Below are 21391 nucleotides of genomic sequence, written 5' to 3'. Positions count from 1 at the left end.
AGTTTTGAAATACTTGAATATTAGTTACATTTACCTTGCAAACTTGTGTGGGCCTATTTCTGGGTTCTGTGTCCCATTCATTTCTGTGTCTAGCCCTCTGACCTTGATTATGAAATCAGAATTATAGACCACAGACTTTGATGTGCTGTTTTCCCCTGTGTAATATGGGAGCATTCAGGTTAGATGAAATGATGTTCAGAAGCGGGGAGAGGCCACAGAAGAGGTTCACATCTCCCTTTTCCTCCTAATTTTCAGTTGATATGGCAAAGATTAGTCATTTCAGACAAAGTGACACTAAACGGTGTGGGAGGGAGGCAAGGGCAGAGAGTTCGTAGGATTAGGGCTCTTGGGGAGATGAGAGGAGATGGTGAGCTACTTTTAAAACAGTCTCTAGTTTGGCCTTGCAATTCGCCATATTTTACATGCCCTTATTATTGATGCTTACTCCATGTTAGAATTGGAATTGCTGTACTGAGCTCCACCAAGATTGAATTGATGGACTAATTAATCTTAAAAAGATAAATGGAATTTGATGAACCACTCCCAACTTTTAAGTTCACCTTAGGGCCTAAAAGCAATCATTCATTTTTTTTTTTCTCAAGTTTTTATTTAAATTCCAGTTAGTTAACATACAGTGTAATACTAATTTCAGGTGTAGAATTTAGTAATTCATCACTTAAATAAAACACCCAGTGCTCATCAGAAGTGCCCTGTTTAATACCCATCACCCATTCAGCCCATCTCCCACCCATCTCCCCTCCAGTAAACGAACAATAACAAAAAAAAAGACCCTTAAAAACCAGACCCTTAAATACAGAGAACAAACTGGCTGTTGCCAGAAGGAAGGTGGGTGTGAGGATGGGTAAAATAGATAAAGGGGATTAAGAGTACACTTATCTTGATGAGCACTGAGAAATAGAAAAAATCTATCTATCTATCTAGGTAGATAGATAGATAGATATAAAATTGCAGTGATGTTGCTATTTACTACTATTTACTGTTACTGTCATTATTGTAAGCCAGTTTTTTAATAGATATAATGAAAACTTAGCAAGCTTTTTATGACCAGTCTACCAAGATGGACTTTGCTTGCAGAATTAATTTCAGCAGATTGTTTGTTTTTCCATCTAAAATTGGCTGTGCACTGAGACCTTTTGTGATGCAAGGAACACTGTCAACTTAAAAATATTGATATTTCTAAAGCCATTTTAGATGGAATTATACTTTTTATAATTTTTATATTTTTTAAGTTAGTAAGATATTGTGTTTATTGTCCTCCAATTGGAGTTTTCGATGCAGTAGCCAAATGCCTAAATGAATATTCAGTTAACAAAACTGATTTTTGTGTGTTTTGGCTGCCTCACCTTCCTGAAAACTGCAGTGATTTAGTGTGGCACAGGTAAAGGCTGATGCCAAATATGAGTCATTTCTTTTTTGGTTGCATTGGAAGCCACCTTTGGACCTGTAATGTCACTGGCACTTCTCATTCTTTACCTCTTTATCTCTTTCCTGATTAAAAACAGACCTCTTTCTGAAAAACCTAAAGAATTTGTGTCTGGAAAGAGCAGTAACGGAAATTTTAGGTGCACCAGGAGGACCTAAGCATGTTCTCAAATAAGCTGAGAGCCTCTGTGTTTTCCCTGTTTTATTTTGTCTTTAAGCATGATGGTAGCCACACATAACTGCTGTCTCAAATAGGGTTTTATTTCTTTGAATTCAGCCTGTTAGCACAAATAATCCCTAATAAGTATGAAGCAGTTTAAAGATCTTAAACAAAGCTGGAGTTTTCTCCCTTGTATATCCTCATCTTGGCTGATTTCTGAAGTTTGATAGACATGTAGAATGTTAGAAACAAATCACAGATTTATCTTTTTTTTTTTTTAATTTTAACGTTTATTTATTTATTTATTTATTTATTTATTTTTTAAATTTTTTTTTTTTCCAACGTTTATTTTTTGGGACAGAGAGAGACAGAGCAGGAACGGGGGAGGGGCAGAGAGAGAGGGAGACACAGAATCGGAAACAGGCTCCAGGCTCTGAGCTGTCAGCCCAGAGCCCAACGCGGGGCTCGAACTCACGGACCGCGAGATCGTGACCTGGCTGAAGTCGGACGCTTAACCGACTGCGCCACCCAGGCGCCCCTAACGTTTATTTATTTTTGAGACAGAGAGAGACAGAGCATGAACAGGGGAGGGGCAGAGAGAGAGGGAGACACAGAATCTGAAACAGGCTCCAGGCTCTGAGCGGTCAGCACAGAGCCTGACGCGGGGCTCGAACTCACGGACCGTGAGATCATGACCTGAGCCTAAGTCGGATGCTTAACCGACCGAGCCACCCAGGCACCCCAGATTTATCTTTTTAGATTCCAGGTATGTATGTATATATATGTATACATACATACATACATACTTTCTTCATTTTGAGAGCTGAGCTCCTAAGAGATCAGAATGATCTAGTGTTTGGCCAAGTCCTATTTATTCACTGTCCTGAGTTCATCTCCCTCTGAAGTATCTGTAACTGGGATGCTACCTCCCCCCGCTCCCCCAACATTTTAGTAAAGGGAGAATAACTGTGGAACAGCCAGGGATGTAAAATTTATTGGAAAGACAGTAATTGCCTTGTCCCTGGGGGGCAGTGTGTGTAGTTACACACTGAACCACAGGTTTCATTTCTGGCAAGAGAATGGACATGCATTATAGGAGGAAAAGAATAAGTGAATGATTTCAGTAGAATGTTTCCCCAGAGATCTGTGGGTGTCAGAAAGAGGAGGGAGGAGTGTTGTACCCAGTTTATCATCCAAATTTGTTGTTCCCTCTAAAGCAGCGTCTGTTCTACCCCAGATCTCTGTGTCCCTGCCTTTGATTGGTGAGACCTGGGAATAGTTAGCATGTGGAATTCCTCAAGGTTAAGATGACGGTTAAGGTAGATGGATGAAGCGAAATGTATTTCCATTTTTCATTATCTGACAGGGCTAGTGGTATGGCTAAGGCAGTATGTATATACTGTGTGCGTCCTTTCAAATGTTCTCACTTGAGATATTTGAATATATGGTGCAGTAAAAGTTATTGCTTCCATTCCGATTTGTTAGTAACATTATGTGTGGGGGTGCCAGCTGGGAAATAGTACTCGGGAAGCTAGCGGAGCCCCGAGTGTGCCTTGGGGGAAGAGAGGACACCAACATTATTTGTCATTGGACCATTATACACCAAATGGCTGAGGTGCTGACTCCAAATCAGCTACTTAGTTTTCCTAAGGGACAGAGTGCCACTATGTCAGCTGCCAAACAAGAAAGAGAAATCTGAAACACAAAAATACATTTATTCTCAAATTAAGTAAGTTGTCTTCAAAACAACCTTGCATGAGCTTAACACTGTAAACAAAGAATGAGGCTTTTCTTCCTCTGAGAAGCTCCAAAGAATATTGACCTTAGTGTTCAGCTACCTGATTGTGATGTCCCAGAATACACAAAGCTGCAGCTTCCCAGACAGACAATTAAATTTAAATGCAAAAGACATTAACGAAACATTAAAGTATGTAAATGAGTGTGTGATTCATAGTAACACAAATGCTCCTACAGTGAAGTATTTCAGAGTTCATGGTTTCCCTAATCATCTTTTCATGTCTGTTTTGTTTCCTGGCTTCCTAATGCTAAAACATCATACCATTTTTTTAAAACTATCAAGGGCTGAGAGAGTTCCTAGGGAAAAGTGGCATTCTCAGAGGTAAACAGGATCCAGATCACTTAGGGCTTATTGATTTTATGATCAGTACTTAGGTTGCTGCTAAAAGTGGATAGGTTTCCAATATGTATCTGAAACCTTAGAGGTCTTTCTACCTCCATCCATCTTTGGGAGCAGTGAAGAACTCACTCTGCAGGCGATTACTAAGGAGAACTCAAAAGTCGTTAGCATCACTCATCTGTGGGATACCAGCTTAAACGAATGTAAAATACTCTTATTTAACTTGGATACAAAAGAAGTCAGAGTGATTATCAAAGGATCAAAAGGGAACTTAAAGCTTTTATAAGATTTGCATCTCATCCCCATTACTGGGTGTTGTACTTCTAGCATTTGGTTGGGGTTTATTTCTTTACGAGATGGGACTGAAGTTAAAAGTGCTTTGATGATATCACCATTTACTCCATCACCCAACTGGTGGTGTTCTTGTATTATGCAATGAAATCTTTTTAATGGGGATTTACAAAATAAGTTAGGTTACAATAAAATTTGTTAATCCAGAGACTTCCATTATTGGGAACTGGTGATTACTTGATTTGTGCTCAACTGGAACTTTAATGCGTGTTGAAAATAAGAGCCTTGGTAATATACTGTTCTAGAATTTTTACTTTCATGAACGGTGTGTGAATGGATGGGAAGATACACCCTGGAGAAGAGAGAAGACACAGCCTACACCATTAGAGTTTTTCCTCAGTCTCAGCTGAGAATCTGAAGTGAAAGGATCTTGAGGCAGATGAGCAGAAAGAAATAGCCTCTCTGAGGCAGAACGTAAGGGAGGTTTTCAAAAGGAATGTCTTCATGTATCTGTATTTCCTGGGAAGCAGCATGATTTACAGACAGAAGGTTAGAACAGAGCTGAGGAGACTGAATTGTGAACTGGAGAGGAGATCCAAATTTGAGGTATTGTTAGTATTTGGGAAATTTGCACTATAAAGATGAAAGTACAAGAGGAAAGGTACATAAACAATCAAATCGGTCATGTCTTTAAAGGGAATAAAGCTTTAGAAATGATAACAGGTTTTTCTTAAATATCTTCAGGTTTTTCTGTCAACTATTTGATTTGAATAAAAATTGCTGTTTTTGTTTTTAACAGGGCCGGTGGGAAAGTCAACAGGATGTATCCCAAACTGCAGTTTCCAGAGGGATAGCTCCTGTTGCCCCATCTCTCCCAGACCGTTCCCATAATAACCATTCTCCCGACCCAGGTAGGTTACATTTTCATTTGTCAACCACTGTCATGGAATTTGAGCATCTTTCAGAAGTAGTTTAAAACAGGATTTCCTGGGGCACCTGGGTGGCTCAGTTGGTTAAGCGTCCAACTCTTGGTTTTGGTTCAGGTCATGATCTCACAGTATGTGAGATCCAGCCCTGCATCAGGCTCTGTGCTGACAGCATGGAGCCTGCTTGGGATTCTCTCTCACCTTCTCTCTCTCTGCCCCTCCTCTGCTCCCATTCTCTGTCTCTCTCAAAATACATACATACATACAACATACATGAACAAACAGACAAATTTTAAAACAGAATTTCCTACCCTGTAACTACTATCCTACTAGTGAATGCTCATCTGATTTTTTCCCTTTTTTGGTTTATAACATGTTACATTGATTTTTGAATGTTGAATTTATCCTGTATTACTGTGCTAAATACCACTTGATGTGTTATCATTTATATCTTCTTTATTCTACTTGCTAACTTTCTGTAAAGGATTTTTGTGTTTATGTTCTATGATGAATACTTCTCTTTTCTCATAATAATGCCTTAGTTAGGTTTGATATGAATATGTTGGCCTCATAAAATGACTTGGGAAATATTTCCTTACCATCTTTTTTTCTGAAAGATTTTATATAAGCTTGGTATTACTTCTTCCTTAAATGTTTGACAGGATTCACCAGTGACACTATCTGGGCCTGGAATTTTCTCTTTGGGAAACTTTTAAATTATGACTTCATTTTCTTTAATAAAGTGCTATTTAACTTTTTGTATTTCTTTGTGAGTCAGTTTTCATAAGTTATGTTTTTCAGGTAATTTTCTGTTTCATCTAAATTATTACTCTTATTTCAGTAAATGTTATGGTGTTCCTTTATTGCCCTTTTAATGTTTATAGGATCTATTGTGATATTCCTTCTTTTTATTTATTTATTTAAAAATTTTTTTTAATGTTTATTTATTTATTTTGAGAGAGAGAGAGAGTGAGAGAATCCCAGGCAGGTTCCACGTTGTCAGCACAGAGCAGGATGTGGGGCTCAATCTCACAAGCTGTGAGATCATGACCTGAGCTGAAATCAAGAGCCAGATGTTTAACCAACTGAGCCATCTAGGCACCCCTCCTTTTTATTTTTGATAATTTTTGTTTTCTTTCTGTTTTTCTTGAGTACATTTGAGGCATGTCTTATTTTTCTCAGTCTTCTCTCAGAACGAAAGTTGGTCTTACTTTCTTCATTGTTTACTTTGTTTCATTGATTTTGTTTTTATTTTTGATTGTTTCATGGATTTCTATTTCTTTCTGCATTTCACAAATTTTGGAATATGGTGCTTTCATTTTCATTCTATTCAAAATATTTTCTAATTTCCCTCTGATTTATTCTTTGACTCGTAAGTTATTGGGTAGCATGTTAATTCATTTTCATATGTCTGGTGAGAATCTTTTTATTAATGGATTGCTTATTTGATTTCCTTATGATCAGAGAGACTCTTTAATATTTCAGTCTTTTGGAATGTTTTTGAGATTATGTTCTACCTTGGTAAACATTCCATGTATGCTTGGAAAGAAGGTCTGTTCTGTTTGGGGGCATAGCATTCTGTATATATCAGGTCAGTGTGGTTGATAAGCTTATTCAGTCAGATCGGTTCTTCAAATAGTCTGTCCTTCTACTGATTTTTTTTCTATTTGTCCTATCCATCACTGAGAGAGGGCATTAAATCTCCAAATATGATTATGAAAAATTACCTACTTTTTCATTTATTTTATCTGTTTTTACATCATTCTTGTAGGAACTTTGTTGTTAGGTATATACATTATTTTTTCCCAATGAAGTGATATTTCTATCATTATTAAATGTCCCTTTATATCTTTGGAATTCTCTTACTTTGAAATCTGTCTCACTTGATATTAACATAGCCTCATCAACTTTCTTTTGCTTATTGTTTGAATGGTGTCTCCTTTTCTCAGTCTTTAAAATTTTAGCTATATTCGCTCTTTAAATGAACAAATATTTGCTATCTTGTCAGCATATAGTTAGCTCTAACTTATTTTCTAATCTAACTTGACAAGTTTTGCCTTTTTCTTGGCATATTTAATTCTTCTACATCTAATATTATTATTATTATGTCTGCTACATTGCTGTTGGTTTCTCTTTGGCCTTTTGTATTTTATTTTATTTTTCCGCTGTAACTTCTTTTCTGCCTTCTTTTGGGATAATTGGAAAAATATTTTTTAGTATTTAATTTTATTTCCATTTCTGGCTGTTTGGTATTTGTATTTATTTATTAAAGTCTTTGCTCAAGGATTCTAGTATAGATTCTTAATTTATCATAGTCTACTTAGAATTAATAATACATTACTTCCCACTGCACAAATATAAGAACCTTATAAGTGTATAATTCCATTTGCCTGTTCCTGGACCCCTCTTATTTTGTATTATTGTTGTTATATCTTTTGTAGACATTATGAACCCATTTTACGATGTTACTCTTTCTGCTTTAAAACAGCCAGATTAAAAGACTATAGAAAATATTTTATATTTTTCTTCATATTTATTATTTCTGGCACTATCCAGTCCTTCGTGAAGTCTTATATTTATCCAATATCATTTCTCTATAGTCCAAAGAATATCCTATAGTATTTCTTATTGTGAAGTTCTCTTGGAGAGAAAAGAATGCTGTCTCCCCTTGTTGAGATTATCTTCACTTCACTTTATTTGAAGAATTTTTTCACTAGCTAGAGAATTCTGGGTAGATAGCTTCTTTCAACACTTCAAACATCTTACATTGTCTTTTAGATTCCTTTTCTGCTGAGAATCAGCCATCATTTCTGTCTCTTTTTCCTACATGTAATATGTCTGTGTTTACTCTCTTGTTTGCTTTCATAGTTCTCTCAATTTTTGTTTTCAGCACTTGGACTAAGGTATACTTAGGTATGGTTTTCTTAGTACTTATCTTACTTGTGTTTCATTGATATTCTTGGATCTGTAAGTTGTGGTTTTCAACAAATTTGGGAAATGTTCAGCTATTATTACATTTTACCCCCAACAATTTTTCTCTACTCTTTCTGAGATTCAAATTACATGTATTAGATTGTTTGATATTACCCTACAGGTCACAGGAGCTCAATTTTTTTTAATTTTTATTTTTCATCCTTTTGTCTTATTCTTATATCTTCTGGTTACATAATTTCTCCTTCAATTTCCAACCTTCTGTTAAGTACATCCAGAGAATATTTTATTTCAGTTATTATTCTTTTCAGTTCTAGAATTTCACTTGTTTCTTTATTTAAAGTTTTAATTTCTCTGTGGATATTTTATACCTATACATTTGTTAAGATCAGATTCTTCTTTACTTCCTTGGGCCTGTGCCTAAAACTACTTCAACATATTTATCTGCTAAATCCAGCATCTGGGCCGTCTCATGGTCTTATTTACATTGACTGCTTTTTTCTTGACTATGGGTCATATTTAATGAGTTTTGACAAATGCATTTACCTGTGTAACCTACCCACCAGTCAAGTTTACAAGATGTACAGGACTCCAGCTACTTTCCACAAGCAGCCAGTGTTCTGATTTCTATTCCTTCAGATTAGTTTTGCCTGTTCTACAATTTCATACAAATGGAATCATGCAGTATATGCTCTTTTTGTGTTATGCTTCTTTTATTCAACATTTCTGTTCATGTTATCCACACGGTTGCATCCTTCAGTAATTTATTTTTTGTTGTTGAGAAACATTCACTATCACAGTTGAATTTGTCACAATTTTTAATTAGTTCTTCTATTTATGGACATGTGGCTTATTTCCAGTTTTTGGTTACTGTGAATAAAGTTTGTTCTTGTATAAGTGTTTTTGTGAACACTTCTCTTGAGTTAATACCTAGGAGTGAAATACCTTGTTTTAAAGTTCTGTAAATTTGTTGTTGTTGTTTTAAAGCTTGTAATCCATGCTTACTTGATTTACATTATTCTCCACTTTGCTTTGGTCATCATTGCTTCTTGCATCCCACTCTGTCTTTCTGAGTTTAGTTTCTTTTTTGTGAATTACATCTATCATCAGTGCATTTAGCAGTCATCAGTTAGTGACAAACCCTTTAGAAATTTTTATTTTGGGGCTCCTGGGTGGCTCCGTCGGTTAAGCGTCCGACTTCAGCGCAGGTCATGATCTCACAGCTCGTGGATTCGAGCCCCGCATTGGACTCCGTGCTGACAGCTCAGATCCTGGAGCCTGCTTCGGATTCTGTGTCTTCCTCTCACTCTGCTCCTCCCCTGCTCATGCTCTGTCTCTCTCTCAAAAATAAATAAACATTAAAAAAATTTTTTTAAGTTTTTATTTTGTCTTCACTTTGAAGAATCCTTTTACTATGGAAAATATCAAACATACAAGAGTAGAAAGAATAACACCATATGCTCTCAGGTAGCCCTCCCAACTTCAGAATGATCAGTTCATCACTAGTCTGATGTACCCCTACTCCTGCTACATCTCCCAGCCCTCTCCTGGATAATTTGAAGCAAATCCCAGATATCATTTCATCTGTGAATTATCTGTACATGTGTCTCTAGAGCAGTAACATTTCTCTAGAGCTGATAACATTTCTGTCCTAAGAAAAATTAAAAATAAGTCCTTGATATCATCAAATATCTAGTCAGTATTTAGATTTCTCCAATTGGCTCAAAAATACCTTTTAGTTATTTTGAATGAAAATCTAAGTAAGGTTCATTTATTGTGATGAGTTGATATGTGTCTTGAGTTAAAGTTTAATCTATATGTTCTTTGTCTTTTTCCCCCATCCATTGTATTTGCTGAAGAGACCACGTCTTTTGCACAGTAGACTATGTTACCATCCCCCTGAGGTTGTTTAAACAGGGTTCTCTATCAACCGTATTTCCTGTGAATTGGTAGTTAGCTCTATAGGCTTGAACAGATTCAGGCCATTTTGAGGGAGGGGTGGAAGGTAGGATAAATGGACGGGTAGTTTTGTGTACTTACCTCAAGAGACACCTTGTGTCTGATTGTCTCACCTTGTGATATATGCAGCCTTTGAAAGATTTTTGGCCAGATCTTCATTTAATTAAGGGTCTTCCTCAGTGTAGAATGTTAATTTAACTGTAGGGAGAAGTCTAGATTGTCCCTGTTGTTTGGTCTCAGCATTTAGATGATTATGTCCTTCTGGCTCTTTATTCATTTCAAACTTATTTTCTATTTGTTTCCTTTGTTTTGTTCTACTCTTTCCTAATTTTGCCTTTTTGTAAATTATTTGACTTTTTTGAAATCCGCTTTAACACATCTCTTGGAATTTATAGCTATCTCTTTGCTTTATTGTTTTAGTGATTGCTCTCATGATTATAAAATATCCTTACCTTTCACAGTCTACTTAGAGTTATTATACTACTTTATGTAAAATTTACAAACCTTGGAACTGTATGGGTCCATGTCGCAACTGTATTGCAATGAACTTAAAGTCATTTCAGGGGCCAGTGTAGAGTAGAGGTATGCTGGTGGCTGTGTGCTTCCATTGGGGCAGCATCACACACAGTTCCTCAGGTTGACTTGCTTGTTGTTTTTAAATTATTATGTGGATACAGTGTTTTACAGTTTGTGACTTAGGTTACATTTTCCTAAAACTTCAGTTTTATTCACTAAGGGGAGAGAAATCTTTTTATATCATAGATATTGTCTGCATGTCTGATCCCAGCCTTTGGTAATTTAGAGCAAGTAAGAACGTGGTTGGTCAGGGCATTGATCCCTCTCCTGTAAAAACAACTCAAACACCACCTTCTTCCTAAAAGCTCCATTTCATCATCTTCATTCAGTAAGTAGGTATGAAAAGCTAAAGCTGGAGAAGACATAGTCAGTCCCTGACTTCAAAGAGTTTAAAGTCTAGATAGAGAGCTATACATGTGTGTCACCAGCTGTGTGATGTAAAAATGAAAACCCCCATCTTATTCTAGGGCAGGAGGTAGTACTTGAACCAATTTGTGACAGGAGTGGGGTTGGATTACCCTTCGGATACTAACAGGAACACTGGATATTAGAACGTTTTTGGACTACCCTAATTGCTGTTATTTAATTGGAAAAGGAAATAACATTTTGTTTGAGGAGAGCCATAATAATACTATGTTTTTCTAATATTTTTAAAGGATACTTTTGAATAATTTATATTGTTATATTTGCTACAAATGAAATTTGGCAAACTTGCAAGAAAGAAAACGTCTATGTAGTTGTTTACATTTTATCTCTTTTCCTTTCAATACTGTTGACAGGATTTAGTAGCCTAGCAGCCTCCTACTTGAATCCAGTAAAATCCTTTGTGCCGCAGATGCCAAAGCTCTTGAAGTCGCTCTTCCCTGTCCGTGATGAGAAAAGGGGCAAGCAGCCGTCTCCCCTTGTACATCAGGTAAAAGCATCAGGAAAGCAATGGTGAACATTTCCTAATTCCTGGTGGAATGATGCTCTGTGTCGTCACATTGATGCTGAAGGGGAGGGATAGCAGTGGTGGTGGGGCCTTAGAACCAGCCTTTTTAGGCCTAGTAAAAGCTTGTGATAATTTCTCCTTCACTCTCTTCAGAGGTAACAGAGCTGTTGAAACTTACTGACAGTCTCAATCCTTTCTGCTTTTAAAAAGTGCCGAGTACACTGCTAATGTGATTTATGGTAATATTACTTAGAGCAACAATAGTAAAATTTATGAAGTGCACTTAGTGTTGTTTGTGTATTGCCAAACAGAAAATGTAATTCTATTTTTAATTCTTGATTTCATTTCTTATTTCAAACAATTTTATGTCATCACTGTCCTTCCCTCTCCACCTCTTTTTCCTCTGCTGTGGTCTATCTGTTCCTTCATTTAAAACGTTACAAGGATCACTTGTCTTATTTCCCCTTTTTCTTAAAACTCTCCACCCAGCCTTCAAATAAGTTTTAAAGAAAATCTTAGAGGGTTTTCAACATAATCAGGAATGTGCTCTTATGCGATGGTGAATGGGAAGCCTGTTGGAAATGTAATTTCCAGCCTTATGTAGGTGTGAATTCAGCAGAAAATGATAAATGAGGATTTATTTATACTCCTTCAAAAACACATACAGTGCAAGTTCAGTTGTTGAAATAGGTCTTTTGACATCAGCTTATCCACATTCACTTAAAACATTCAAGTTGCAGAAATGCAGGTGAGTCCTTGTTTGAGACCTTTAACTATTTAAAAGAATTTTCTGAGTTTATGAATGCATATTCAAGGGGGGTGGTATTAGTTTTGTAAGGCTGCAATATAGACATATAATTTTTTCAACTTAGCATTATATAAACATTACTTAAGCAGACATTTACACATATTGGATGGAAAAAAATCATGATTTTGGATGCTTAAACTAAATTTAAGCACATAAGAAGGAGTACTTGACAGTTATTGAAGGAATCTATGACCATGAGAGCTAAAAGAAATAGCAAGTCTAATCCTTGGTTGGGGTTTAGGCAAAAATGATTTTTCCAAGGATTTGTATATATTATTGTTACTACATCATTGGTTTGTAATGTATGATGCATGGACTCTCTGTGTCAGAATTTCCATGGTAGATTTTTAAGAATGTAACTTTAAAAAAAGCAATAACAGCCTGACCTCATAATCCATACCCCATCTGGGAGTGCCTTTATAATCTGTATTTATAAGCACCCAGGTGATTTTATCAAAATATAAAGTTTGATAACCACCATTTTCCAATTGCTATTTGGTGAAGACAGTTATAGAAGTTAAAGGAAATTGACACGGCATTAGAAGTTATTGAATCATACTCTGTAGTTATAGTTTTTCAGTGCTACTTTGAGTTTTTGATGTTGCAAGTCAAATCACCTGCTACAATAAATTATTTTTACTGTTTTGCCAGTAAATGATTGATTCTTCTGGATATGAGAGGAACAATAATGTGTTAGAAAGAAATGTAGTGATTGGCAAATAACTGCATTTTGTAATGTCCAGTTTAAGAAGGTAATCTTGAGATATTTCAAAGATACCTTACGCAGTATTTGTCCATTTGGTTTACTTTTTTTGAGCATATATGAGCAATGGCATTGGAGAGAGTAGCCCAGATATTTCACATTTCATAAATAAATGATAATATAAATACAAAACTTGCCTGAATGAAGATGCCTAGTGGTGGAGTTAAACAGTCCAGTTGGGGTTCGGTTTGTGAAAGCTCGACCCCACTGCAGGACCTTTCCTGAAGGTCACCAGGGAGCTGCATCTTGCCTGCACCATTCCAGTCCTCATCTGACTTGACATCATACCTGAAACACTTGCATCTCTAGCCTTCAGTGCTGTGACATTTCCTGGCATCCCTTCCTCTGACTGCTCAGTCTTTGTCAGTTGACTTTTCTGGGACCATCTATTCTATCAAGCTGCAAATATTCAGGTGCCCCAGAGCTCCATTCTGGGCCTTCTTTCCATGGGTCACCCCATTTACTTCCATGGCTCTGTTTATGCATTTTCAACACTCAAATTTCTATCGCCAGCCCAAATTTTGCCCCTCATCTTGGGCTTCATGGAGCCAACTACCCATTAAACTTTTTCACTCATAAATCAATTAGGCATTCACATTTTATAAGTCCAAAACATTACCGTTGGTTTCAGCTCACAAGTCTATTTACTCCCAACACACAAACTACTTAAAACTACAAATCCATCTCAGTATGTAGCACAAATGTCCACCTAGTTGCTCATATCTCAGAGTGCATCAGTAAAATTTTATAGGTACTGCTTCCAATCCAGTGACTTCTGACCATCTCCATCTTCATCAGTCATTCATGCCACCATCATCTCTTGCCTAGATTATTCCAGCAGCCTACATACAGGTCTGTCTGACACTTTTTGCCTCATAAAGTTTATTATTCATGAAGTAGCCAAAGTGACCTTCCAAAATCTTACTTAAATTCATGGCTTGAAGTCTTCCACTGCTTCTCACTAAAACTGAATAAAATCTAAATTCCTTACTGTGCCTTACAGCATCCTATATGATCTGTTCCCCTGACTTCTAATCTTTATGCCCTTTATTTCTTCTTTGTTCACCATACTAAGTCATGTTGGCCTTTTCCCCTTCTTCCTTCCTTCCTAACTTCCTTCCTTCCTTCCTTCCTTCCTTCCTCCCTCCCTCCCTCCCTCCCTCCCTCCTACCTTCCCTCCCTTCCTCCCTTCCTCCCTTCCCTCCTTCCTACCTTCCCTCCCTCCCTTGCTTCCTAATCTCATGAACACATGAAGTTCATTTTGGTCCCAAGAATTTTTTGCATTTGCCTTTCCTTATACTTGGAATACTCTTTCCCAAAGTTTTTGCATGGCTACTAGGTCTCTAATAGAGTGGTCTACTATTTAGAGTGGTCAAGATAGGCCAGTCTAAGGAAGTACACTTGCATTTAGAGAGGCCTTGACCAGCTAAACTAAAACAATAGCTTCTACCACATTAGTATACTATTACCATATTTAATCTTCATTGGATGTTATTGTTATGTTTATATGTTTATTAGCTCTTCTCTAGAATTGGTTGACCATTGACATATGCAGATTATTATATTAGATAGTTTGTATGTGTCAAGTGTCATCCAGTGGTATAAAGTACTATGTTTGCAGCTTAGAGGTGAGGGAATCACATCTGAGTGGGGATTTGCGATATCAAGACATAATTATGAACTTTCTTGCCTAGATTGATACAAGTTCCACTGAAGAACTATTCCTAAAGGAGGGGAAAACTTAAGCGTATCATCAGGACTTAGTTGATCAAAGATGCTTGTGCTCACATCATTTTTATTGACTGTCTGGGATAAAGCTCTCAGAGAAGTAAAGCATAATTTTAAATGACATTGCCAATATGGAGTTTTCTTTTGTTTAAATATGTTTTAAATTGTTGCCACCTGAATGGTGTTTCATCCTTGGAAATGGAGCACTGTAATGCAAATGGAATTTCAAAGTAACAGCAGTAAGAAGAATGCTGTATTGGTTAGACTTCTTTAGTGCTCCTCAATTTTTTTTAAATAGTAGTCTTTACTATAATGGCATCCCATTCACTTGGAAATGAGCTTTGATACCTAAAGTTGAGGGTCTTACTGTTGTTGATGATCTGTCCTGCCTCTCCTTGTGGGAACTCTTAGTCCTCCAGGAAAAAAAATTCGCTTCCTTCCAACCAGTTTTTGCCTCAGAGTTTCCTCTGGTGTTACCTAGGAGTTAAAGGGAGGGGAGGAGAAGGTTCTCTCTAGACTTAATTAATAGCTATAGGTTAGTCCACTATATCTCATAATAAATGCTCCATCATTCTTCAGTTGCCTTGTCAGAGTCTTGCTTCAAGTGGGGAGCCTGGAAGTGTTTTCAAGCCCACACTTGAAAATAGTGGAATCATCATCTTCCTCTTCTAAATAATGTACTTCTACCAAAGCAACATATGACTGTACTTTTTTTTTTTTTTTTTAAAGCCAGTATTAGCTTGTTGTGCCTCTGGTCAGTTAACATTCCCTTTTTTGTTTGTTTGTTTACACTCTTGTCAGTGCAGTTCTTTTTTATTACTGTGTTGTCTAGCTGATGTATAAAAATACTTAAGGAACTTTAGATTCATTTCTAAAATTTTTCATCTTAGTTTTGTTTTAATGCTCCTAGAATATCAAGGTACTTTTTTTTTTTTTAATTTTTTAATGTTTATTTTTGAGAGAGAGCGAGAGAGAGCGTGAGTGGGGGTAAGGGGCAGAGAGAGAAGGAGACACAGAATCCGAAGCAGGCTCCAGGCTCTGAGCTGTCAGCACAGAGCCGGACATGGGGCTCGAACTCACAAACTGCGAGATCATGACCTGGGCCGAAGTTGGATGCTCAACCCACTGAGCCACCCAGTACCTATCAAGGTATTTCTTAAGTAATTATTTAGAAAATGCATTTGATCCAGCTATCTCTGCAAACTTTTTAAGGGCATAGTCTGTCTTCATTTGAGTCATAAGTAAAATAATTGAACGTTAGAGGGCCTAAGAGAGAGCCCTGTCATAGGCAACTAAAGATCACTCCTCAAGTCACAGGGTGACAGTTCAGCATATTTCAGCTTTACATGTTCAGCAACTACCATCTCCAGTCCACATTTCTTCCTCTCTTTACCAAAGAGATCATGGGAGACTTTGTTAGATACATTATGGAAATAAAGGGACACCGTGTCTGTGGTCTTTCTCTGTATCACCAGTCTTGTAACAAGCCTAAAACACATTCATGCTGGCAAACATTCCTAAACTACTCTGTTCACTGCCTGGCTTTGCCATAGCTCTGTGTGAATTATCTAGTGGTATCATTTACCAGTAGTGCAAAGAAATACACAAATGCCATGAACCTTGCTCTCCTTTTGATTCTGTGTTTTATTTGCTGCTAGTGCTTTGTTAGTACACTCATTTCAGTAGCCTGTATAAATAGTCATTAAATAATCAATACCTAAGACTAAAAAACTTAGTGTGTTATAGAATAACATCAAAGATAGAACCCAGAAAAATAGAAATCAGTGCATATCCTAAAAGGAATCTGGATCAATTCTACAGTATGGGAAAGGATAAATTATTAATACTGCATAAGATATAGAGATAATAGATAGTAACCTTCCTGAAGCTATATAATGTGCAACAGCACAAAAAACCCCCAAAACCCCAATGGTTTGAGTATCAACAATATGTGGTAACCAAATAGACCACATATGATAGGATACTATTTTATTTCTATTCCCCCCAACTTTCTCTTTTTATCATTTTTAAAGCTGTTTCCCACTGAACTATGATGAAAGATACTAAAACTTCTTCCTTTTTTATATTTCTGTCCCAGTTTAGTTTGAAGACTTAAAGTTCTTCTCTGAAATAGTCACAATAATGAAGAAACTCACATGGACTCACCTGAACACCACCCTTGGCATTATTAGACCACACTTAGATTACTGCAGTTGGTCCTGGATGTGTCACTATGGGAAATCCATTGACCAATTGGAATTATTTCAGGGGATAACGTCAGAAATGATTTATGAGGAAGGATTAAAGGAGTTATTTATAGCTTGACCAAACAATGACTAAGAGAGCTGACTGTATAAGCAGTCAAGGGACGGCAGCACCGAGGCGGTGAGAGCTGTGTAGGATGGCTCTGCTACAGCAGGGGGTGGAAGGCGCAGAATGACAGAGGTGAAATTAACAGAGAGACTGGTAACAGCTGTGAATAAGTAGAATGATTTAGAGATAGCAGGGTGCTCTCTTCAAAAAAGCACCATGGAATTGCTGTCACTTCTGTTTTTTAAAAAATAAGATTTTGAAAATATAAAAATAGTCCAGGTAATAACTGAGGAATGGGATAGGTCTTGTTTCTACCAGTCATTCCTATAATCTCACTGTTAGGTGGAAGAGAGACAGAAGTGTGTAATGAAGGCAGGATTATTCTCAGAAAAGTACTTTTAATCAGAGTGTCCTTGACATTTTCAAACAAGAGTGTTCAGTACTCTCCCTCATGGAAAGATACAAACATACAACTATGGTGAAACTAACGAAAAGATTAATGTTTATTAACTTGTTCTTTGGAGTCAGCAGGTTTTCACATCAAGATGCTATTATTTTTTGGCATTATATTTCAGTATTTGAAAAGATTCATGGATCTTTTCTTGTACGGTAGAAGTTAATAGTTTACTCTGAAGATTTAAAAACAAAGATTCTTACATTGTACAAAATGTTTTGGTTTGAACATGTTCATAAAGACTCATGTTTCTCATTTTTATGGAGATTTGTTTTTGTTTGTAATCAATTTCTGAGTTCCAGAAATGCAAAGATATTGCACTGAAAGAGGTGGCAGCTGACAAAATTGCTGTCTTTGACCTTCTGATGCAAGTTTAGTAACTAATCTGGAAAATAATGAACTGCAATTAATGAAATCTGTACTCATATTCAAGTGTGTGTCTCAGACAGCACATAAAATAATTGAAAGAACTTCCTGCTCTCTAATTAGTTAGATTGAATTAATTTGGCATAATAGCTTTTTTCATGTATCAAGAAGTTTGTGTTCAGATGAAGCTATTTATTTGCTTCAAACTTTGGGACTCTAAATGATGCCTCTGGTTCATCTGGAGAATTAAAGAGTTAATATTCAGGTTTAATTTCCACCATCAAAAGCACAGTCCCATTTTCAGCCTATCTATGTTTTACAGTCTGTCCCTTTTCTGTGACCTGCACTTTGCTTGGGGCTATCTTGTCAACCACAGGGATATTTTTCTCTCTTTCAACACTGTTTCCAGCATGGAGGATGGACAAAGCCTTGAGGTGAGAGAGCAGCACTGCATATCTCCAGTACTAATTGAAAAGATGCTTGTGTAGTTAGTTATTCCATCCTTTGTGTCAGCAATCCTTCTGCACATAAAATGGGGGGGGGGGGGGGGAAGGGGCACATGGGTGGTGCAGTCAGTTAAGTGTCTGACTCTTGATCTCGGCTCAGGTCAGGTTTGTGAGTTTGAGCTCCCAGTTGGGCTCTGTGCTGACAGTGCGGAGCCTGCTTGGTATTCTCTCTCTTCTCTCCGTGCCTCCCCGGCTTGTGCTCTTTCTCTTTCTCTCAAAATAAAGAAGCAAACCTGAAAAGATAAATAAATAAAATGGGAAAAAACAAACCAACTACTAGTTCTTCCCTTGTGCACACAGATGGCTGTTTTTAGGGTTACTCATACGTGGACTCCTTGATGAAACAAACCTTATCAATGCTGCCCCATGTGTCATCACCATAACTAACTAAAATAAGAAAAAGGCTTTATATCTTGTTTTCCAGCCTTCAGTGTTCGTTAATTGTTCAGATTCTTTAAAAAATAACATAGGGGTGCCTGGGTGGTTCAGTAGGTTAAGCATCTGACTCTTGATTTTGGCTCAGGTCATGATCTCATGGTTCATGAGATCGTGCCCAGAGCCCAGCTCTGCATGGAGCCTATTTAGGATTCTCTGTCTTTCCCTTTCTTTCTGCTACTGCCCTGTTTGCATGCACGCTCTCTTTCTCTTTCAAAATAAATAAATAAACTTAAAAAAAAATGTATATTTGCATTTCCCGCCTGTAATTTAGTAAGTGCCACATGTAATAAATATATTTGAATATGTTATCGTACATTCAGTTGTTCTTGAGTTCATAAAGGCAAGTTTGCCTTTGGAGTACAGACTTTTTTTTTTAAGTTTATTTATTTATTTTGAGACAGAGTACGAGTTGGGGAGGGGCATAGAGAGAGAGGGAGAGAGAATCCCAAGCAGGCTCCACATTGACAGTGCGGAGTCTGATGTGGGGTTTGAACTCACGAACTGTGAGATCATGACCTGTGCTTAACTGACTGAGCCACCCAGTGCCCTCCCCGCTTTTTTTTTTTTTAATTTAAGGCAAATGATTTCCATTCAGTTGCTTTAGGGATGAATTCTTAGTCACTTTTAGTACTGTCAGTTTTCCAATATTTCATAATGTTTTGCTGCCTATCTTTGCCCCAGAAATGTATGGACACTGTATTGAAAGATACTGAGTTGACAGTGTTGTCTTCACAGTCAGGTATAATAGCTGATTTGAAAAATAGTGAAAATATGAGTTTCTGAGTCATTACTGAAGTTGATTGAAGAGACCTCAGTCTGCCAGTCATTTTTCAGAAATTGTCATTGTATACTTTCGTATGATTCTCTAGATCAGGGATTGGGAAACTTTTTTTTAAGGGCCAGAAAGTATTTTAGGTTTTGTAGGCCTGTCAAAACTAGCCATAGATAATACTTCTAATAAATGAGTCTGGATGTGTTCTGAGAAAATTTTATTTATAACCCCCAAATTTGAATTTCATATAATTTTTTCATGTTACAAAGTATTCTTTTATTTCAATAATTTGAAAGTGTAAAAATCATTCATAGGTTACAGGTTATACCAAACAGGTGATAGTCTAGATTTAGACCCAGTTTTTAAAATTTTAAGAGTAACATGGGGCGCCTGGGTGGCGCAGTCAGTTAAGCGTCCGACTTCAGCCGGGTCACGATCTCGCGCTCCGTGAGTTCGGCCCCACGTCAGGCTCTGGGCTGATGGCCCAGAGCCTGGAGCCTGTTTCCGATTCTGTGTCTCCCTCTCTCTCTGCCCCTCCCCCGTTCATGCTCTGTCTCTCTCTGTCTTAAAAATAAATAAATGCTAAAAAAAAAAAATTAAAAAAAAAATAAAATTTTAAGAGTAACAAATACTCTGTTTTAAGTAAACACCTTTTGTCCTTCATAGACACTTGAAAAACCAACAACCGTTATTTTTAATGAAGTGAATATTACATCCTTTAAAAAAAAATGTAAGTTTTTTTCACATGAATATTTAAGTAAGCATTAATAGCTATCATGTGGAAGTTTAAAAAGTAAAAATAAGAAACTATCTTTTATCACAACTCCAGAAATAATACTAGCATTTAAAATTTCCTATACATAGTACCTCAAATAAGTTGAACTAACACATATATAAATAATATAGTAAAATAAAAAGTCTGTTTTGATGGTCTCACTCACTTTTACCCTCTGATAAAATAGTTTACTTGTTGATGGAAGAAATGGGCCTTTTAGTTGTTTTATATAATTAAAGTTAAATGGGAGTATAAGTTAGTCCCTGAGTGCTTGTTTCTGAGCAGCAAGGGACTCTGTGTGTGGTTTTGCTCCCCCTACATCCCCAGCTTCTGGCACAGTCATTGGAATATAGCAGACACCTGACATGTGTTTGTGAATGAGTAAATTGATGATATCTAAGGTTCTTTATTTGAAAGAAAATGGAATTAAAGTCCATGGGGGAGGGGAAGAAGAAAAAAAAAAGAGGTTAGGGAGGGAGAGAGCCAAAGCATAAGAGACTCTTAAAAACTGAGAACAAACTAAGGGTTGATGGGGGGTGGGAGGGAGGGGAGGGTGGGTGATGGGTATTGAGGAGGGCACCTTTTGGGATGAGCACTGGGTGTTGTCTGGAAACCAGTTTGACAATAAATTTCATATTAAAAAAAATATTGTATCCTGAATGGCTTTGGGACTGATAACCGAAGTAGAATCTTTGGATTTATATTTTACATCAGATATAATTGTTGATTATTTAAAACTGGGCTTGTAGCAACCTAAACTAGAAGTATCTTTTAAGACACCACAAAATTCCAGTGATTAGGAAAACCATGGTATTTCCCAAGTGTGCTGAGTGTTTACTGCGTGCCAGAGATTTTATATGCATTAGCTCAATAGCGGTGCTAAGTTAGATCAGCGCTGTCCAATAGAAGAATGTGAGCCCCACGTGACATTTTAAATTTTCTGGCAGGCACATTTAAAAAAGTAAAAAGAAACAGGTCAAATTAATTCTAGTAATATAATTTACTTAACCTAGTATAGTCATAATACTGTCACTTTAACCTGTAATCAGTATAAAAAATTTACTGAGATATTTCCTTCTTTTTTTCTGTAAAGTTCTTGAGATCAAGTGTGTAT

The 21391-nt window shown here is 36.8% G+C and overlaps 1 protein-coding gene across 2 annotated transcripts in view; it reads left to right on the top strand.

Annotated features, from left to right (window-relative positions):
- The window catches only part of KIF13B (kinesin family member 13B), a 203584-nt gene that overhangs the window by 160561 nt on the left and 21632 nt on the right, over positions 1-21391 (top strand). For both annotated transcript variants that reach the window (XM_047854895.1, XM_047854894.1), the window contains exons 36-37: positions 4831-4942; positions 11203-11336. In XM_047854895.1, the coding sequence (XP_047710851.1) occupies positions 4831-4942; positions 11203-11336 (246 nt within the window). The remainder of the gene's footprint in view (positions 1-4830; positions 4943-11202; positions 11337-21391) is intronic.

This window comes from Prionailurus viverrinus, chromosome B1, assembly GCF_022837055.1.
Source record: "Prionailurus viverrinus isolate Anna chromosome B1, UM_Priviv_1.0, whole genome shotgun sequence".
Lineage (NCBI taxonomy): Eukaryota > Metazoa > Chordata > Mammalia > Carnivora > Felidae > Prionailurus > Prionailurus viverrinus.
The sequence above is the reverse complement of the archived record's forward strand: the minus strand, read 5'-3'. Positions and strand labels throughout refer to the sequence as shown.